The sequence below is a fragment of the Aphis gossypii genome, chromosome 1 (genome assembly GCF_020184175.1).
Source record: "Aphis gossypii isolate Hap1 chromosome 1, ASM2018417v2, whole genome shotgun sequence".
In the NCBI taxonomy this organism is placed as follows: Eukaryota; Metazoa; Arthropoda; class Insecta; order Hemiptera; family Aphididae; genus Aphis; species Aphis gossypii.
The window spans coordinates 71,781,376-71,787,568 of NC_065530.1; the positions used below are offsets into that span (position 1 = coordinate 71,781,376).

Below are 6,193 nucleotides of genomic sequence, written 5' to 3' on the forward strand. Positions count from 1 at the left end.
GAGAATTCAGCAAAAAATGTTAAAATATTAACAAATTGAAGACGAGAGCCGTTTTAGACACGGTCTCAGTTGTAAGATTAAGAAGTCGGTGTTTATACCATGTTATATATTGTTATTATTACGTTGGGGACGTCTGGACGAACATCGCCGTTTAGCACCGCTATTTTATAAATGATTGTAAACCGTGTGTGAATCTAAATTGTTACTCGGGAGCTATTATACCAATCTTGGCTTTTAATTACATCATATCGTACTCTATAGATTCAAAAACGATTGCAAGACCATTTCAATAAAAGTTATATCAATTAATCCTTTGAATCTCAAAAAGGGTTTGTAGTTTCGTTTTTCAGTCCACGCATAGGTTGCTATAGGATAGCTCACAAAGTCACAAGTGCATTTCGTTTCAGATCACGAAAATCGAATATTATTTTGTTTTTATTTATAGTTGTGATTTATTATAGATTGTATTACTATTATAATAAATATAATTAGTAGAAATATGGAATATACAATTTTTCACAAGTATATTAAAAACAAAAACAAAAAGAAATATTCAAATACATTCTTAAAAGCACAATTACAATAATTATAGTTTGCAATTATTATTATGTGCTCACTTAATTTTGGATATAGTTTTGATATTAACACATTAAGTCTTAACCATATCTGATGTACGTCAACATCGTCAGCTTTTAAATATTCGTTAGATTTATTACGATTTTTACACATGATGAAAAATCATAAAGTTAATCGTTATAAATGTGTTCGTACTATACACTTCAACTAAAGAAAAACGGAATTCGATAAAAAGATAGATTGCATTTAAATCGAAGTCGGATAATTATAACAGCTTAAATTACAATATCGTATTAAATTATTATTACAACTTAAGATGATCTGCAGGATAGACCAGGCTCGTATACAGAGGGAGTTGAGGGGCTCACCCCCCCCCCCCCGAAAATTAATAGTTGAGTAGTTTATTTATATCATCATTCATCAATAAATATTGATTGTTGTAAATTTTTTTATGAACCCCTCCTCTCCTCGAAATTTTTTTTTGTATACGTGCCTGGGACAGATAAATACGGTGTCTAATATATAATAATATGCATAATTCTACATCTCATTATGTATTGATTTTGTACACTACGCGAGCTTGCCGTAACATCTTTTTATAATGTCCGATCCCTTTTCGGCGATCATTATGGTCGCGGCGTTCGTGTTCACCGAAACGACTTTGGGCATTATCGAACTGTCGATCACCCTGAGACCGCGCACGCCTATCACGTTCAGCGCGGTGTCGACGACGGACCGACGATCGCAGGTCGGGCCCATCCGGCACGTGCCCACCGGATGATAGAACGACGTGGCAACGTTGCGGATAGCGCACAGCCAATAGTCCCTGGTTCCCCAGGCGTGGGCCGCGCAGTCCGGATACGCGACCGGTTCCAGTTCCAGTCCCGCGTCCACCATCGGTTTGGTTTTCGACAGTTGCACGACGAAATCGATGCCGCGAAGCAGCGTCCGGATCTCGTCGTCGTGCGACAAGTAATTGGTGTGGATCTTCGGGCGATCCAACGGGTCGGCCGACCGCAGGGCCACTCGCCCGGTGCTCCGGCCGTCGACGTTGATCGGTATCGCGTGTATGGAGTCGCTCAGCATGTTCAGATCGTCGAACAGCGTCGCCACCCGGTCCGAGTACCCGAACAAGTTCGACAGCTTGTTCCGTCCGTTCGGCGTGTTCCTCGTGCTGTTGTACGGAAACCTCAGTACACGACCTGCACGTCGGCGCGTCCCTTGTCCGCCGTGTCGACGAAGCTCACGAGGTTCGTCAGGCCCAACGTGCCCACGCCTCTGGACACCAGGTCGAAAGTGGCCCGGACCAGGTCGGCGCTCTCGCGGGCCACGTCCGCACGGGATCTGTTCTTCCGGTCGCTGAACACCAGTCCGGCGAACGAAACGTGGTCCTGGTAGTTGTAGCCCACCGGCAAGTCGCTGACCACCCGGATTCCGTGTTGGCGCAAGTGTTTCGCCGGCCCCACGCCCGACACCATCAGGATCTGAGGGCTCATGATCACGCCCGCGGACAGAATCACCTCGCGGGTCACGTACACGCGTCCCGCTCGGCCCGACGGCGCGACGTACTCGACGCCCACCGCCCTGCTGGTGCCGTTTCCTCCGTCCGCGGACGACTGCATCAGCACCCGCGTCACCCTGGCGTTTTTCGCCACGAACAGATTGGGCCGTTCGCCGGCCGGCAACAGGAACGCTTTGAGCGTGCTACACCTCAGGCCGTCGCGCACCGTGAAGTCCATCGGCCCGTAACCGACGGCCGGCGGCGCGAACCGGTTCGTGTCGTCCAGTTCGGCCAACCGGAGCAACCGGTTGCCGTCCGCGATGGACGAGTACGCCGGGTCGATGGAGACCAGCGGGCTGACGGTGAGCGGGCCGCCGCGGCCGTGCGGCACCGCGTCCCGCCGCCGGCCGCCCGTGAAGTTCTCGGACTTGACGAAGTACGGCAGCACGTCGCCGAACCCCCAGCCCGCGTTGCCCAGCCGCTCCCACTCGTCGAAGTCGCGCCTGGTGCCCCGCAAGTACATCATGGCGTTCATGGACGACGACCCGCCCAGCATCAGGCCCCTGGATATCAGGCCACGGCCCCGTTCCAGGCCGGCGAACAGGCGCGGTTCGGGTTCGGTGATGAACGTCCAGTCGACGTCGCTCGTCAACGCCTCGCCGTACCTGAGCGGCACCTCCGTGTACTCCGGAGGGTCACCGCCCGCCTCCAGTAGCAGCACGTTCCATTCGCTTATCTCGCTGAGGCGGGCCGCCAGTGTGGCGCCGGCACTACCGGCGCCCACCACTACGAAGTCGAACGTTACGTTGCTGGCGCCCGCGAACAGCGTCGGACCGTAATCGCGCTGAAACGTCAGCGACGAAACTCCGTCAGACCAGCTCTGAAAACGGTTAAAGTAGGTATTATAATATATCCGTATACGGTCCGGCGAAATATATCGGAAAAAACGAGAACGTAAAACCGAATTTATAGCAGATAGAATACGGTTGGATGATACCCAGAGAGCACTTTAGGTCGATAATATCAGCTTTTTTGCAAATAGACTATATAGCAGGTTTTGTTTATTAAAAAAAGCGTGGTCAATTGGGTACTACTCTGCTGTAGTGCTGTAGGTACATATATAAGCAGTGCCGCGTGGATCACTATTATAATATGTAGGAGTTAAACTACTTATACAAAAATGTTCATACATTTTTACTACAAAATAATTTATGAATATTCATGACGAATTTTTTATCAATATTTGAACTTCAAATGCTAATAAAAAAAAAATTGTGTCTATGTATTCTTATAATTTGGGATATGCGTTTTATTTCGGCCATACTTGTATAGTTGTGTGTAATACCGCGAGAAAAAATTACTTATTTATAGATTAATTCAATTTTTTTTAAACTAGTGTAATTTTATGACATAACTTGTAGATATACAAACACGACAAGGCTATTTCTAAGTAATCCCGGATCATATAGAATATAGATAATAGATTTGTAATAATAATAAATAATAATGAATTTTGGTCACTAAATAGCCATATAGGTGAATACAATTAGTAGTTACAAAAATGTATTATATAATAAATGTAGGAATGAATATTAGTTACTAAATAGTAAATATTATGTAAAATGCTTCAGGAACATCAGCAATACAATACAGGCAAATAATGTAACGGTACAAAATTGTTTTATTTCGATTGTTATTATAATAATTTATTATACAATTTGTAATGCCCATTAACTATATAATAATTATAATTAAAGCTTAATACTTAAGTCAACAATTTATAATTGTAAATTCTGAGCGGAACGATGGACATATTAATTTTATAATGATATACATTTTTTCATAATAAAAAAATGATTTAATTTATTAACCTTGTTGGTTCTATTTTGTATTTATCGGGGGTAAAAATTTAAAAATACTCAATAATTTTCTAAATTACCGAAAAAATAAATACGAATCTTTGTTAAATTTGTAATATTATTATTAAAATAATAATTAATATTTAGTCATATTGGTAAATACGCCTATATCTGAATCGCTACCACGACACATTTTATTTTAAAAAATGTAGTTGAAAAAAAAAAGCTCAAGTTTTATAATAATAACAATAGAAATAACAACAAAATAAGTATTTTTACTCACCAAATACAACGTAGTGATAACCGTCAAATAAACAAACATTGTTTTGCGAAGTTTTTCAGTTTATGTGTCTGAAGTATTCATGCATATTATACAAGTACCTATAGTCGACTGAATATGATTGAACCGAAAACGCGTAAACACTCACTTTATATACGTATGTAAAGGACATACGATAGAACGGTGTAACTCAGTATAAGTATAATATTCGAACTAAACACAGGTAACGATCGTCAGGTAAACTGAAATTTTAAATAACATTAAAAGTAGGTAAAGAAGTACCTATGTATAATATATTTATCTGTATTATACTTGCTGTATACGTGTATTTATCTATATAATACTACTCTATAGATATATTTATCTATATTAGCTGTATACAATACAACATATTATGAACATTATACTGCGGAAGTTTTATTATTCTGATTCATCGTTGCGAATTGTGAAACATCTGACTAGACGAGTATTATAGATTATAGTATATAATATAACCATAAAGGTATTATTATGTCAGAGATGTATATATACTTCTATTATTCTATCTGTGCTGCGAAATCGATGATATTGTTAAATATAATATATATATATTAAATTATATATTTTATTTTATTTATTTTTATTATGATATTTTTATTTTATATTATTAACCTATTGGTTATTGTTATATTGATCTTCTGATTACATTTTGGTTTCATTTTTGCAATCTAATATATGAAATATATTACACACTTATAATATTTGTAAAAATAACTTTGAGTTTTATATTACGTAGTAAAATAAATAGCTACATTTAAGTTAACATTTCTGCTTATACCTACTTATAAAAATCTCTACAAAAAGTTACTGAGAGCAATGAACTCAAAAAAATATAAAATATAATCAATCGTATTTCACATACTTACCTAAGGTATTTTGGTGTGTTGAAATAATTATACTTATCTGATGCAAATAAAAGTCGTGATCTTATGAATATTCAATAACAATGCAAATAATAGTCATTAAAAATATTTATAAGTATATTTAAGAAAAAGTGGACTTTATGTATACCCCACTGAATATTATATTATTACGTATATTATTCCTAATCTGCATGACTATACCACAACACATTTGTTTATATAAATATATAATTAAGCATAATAGTCATTAAAATTTATTTTTGGTATCAAACTTAACACCGTATAGTAATTAATATGATAAACTCGGTGGGAACAATATTATCACATAAGTATGGTTACCTATAAGACGGGGGGGTTTTTTTAATGGTATACATCGCAATTCAGGACTCAATTCTGTAGCTAACTTAACCCAAAGGTTAGGTCAAAATTTGACTAACTAGTTGAAGTCTTCTTGTAACAGACCCCAATACATCGGTCACTTCAAAAACTTTCATTTCAATGTACCATTTTCGATAGAACTGATAAAAAAATGTATATATATTTATGTATATATATATAATTCATAACTCTTAAACAATAGTTTTTATAATATTCTTTTGATTGTAGGTATATGTGTATTAAATTACTAACTGTTGTCGTTAATTTTAACACTTTGGCATAATGATTAACTTTTTAAATTTTTTTTTAGAATTTATGTACTCAAAATTACCACAACTGCTGACTTAATCATGCAAAACAGATAAATAATTGTAGTTTGGTAAACCGATGTAAAAAAATTAGCTTTGTCCAATTTGTTATACAATATGTGGATACATCAATCTGTGTTATATGAATCATCATTATTATTATTATATAATGTGTAAAAATTATTATGTCAGAAGATTTGATCGGCTCTTCGAAATTGACGTTATTATTTTAATATATATATATATCGTTACAGTGATATTATTAAGGTGATAATATATTTTTTGTATGGTAAATAGGTTCTGTTCTACCTAATTCTAAACGAAAGCGTAAAAAATGGTATACACAATTCATAACTACCAAATAATAATAAAGTATAATATAAAATTAA

General features: G+C 37.5%; 1 protein-coding gene across 1 annotated transcript; it reads right to left on the reverse strand.

Annotated features, from left to right (window-relative positions):
- Positions 1 to 507: 507 nt before the first annotated feature.
- LOC114127166 (glucose dehydrogenase [FAD, quinone]-like) lies at positions 508 to 4,477 on the reverse strand. Its single transcript, XM_050197105.1, is given in 3 exon segments — positions 508 to 1,769; positions 1,772 to 2,957; positions 4,220 to 4,477. Coding segments are annotated over 3 exon segments (1,848 nt in total). The 5' UTR covers positions 4,259 to 4,477; the 3' UTR covers positions 508 to 1,146.
- Between the last annotated feature and the right edge of the window lie 1,716 nt (positions 4,478 to 6,193).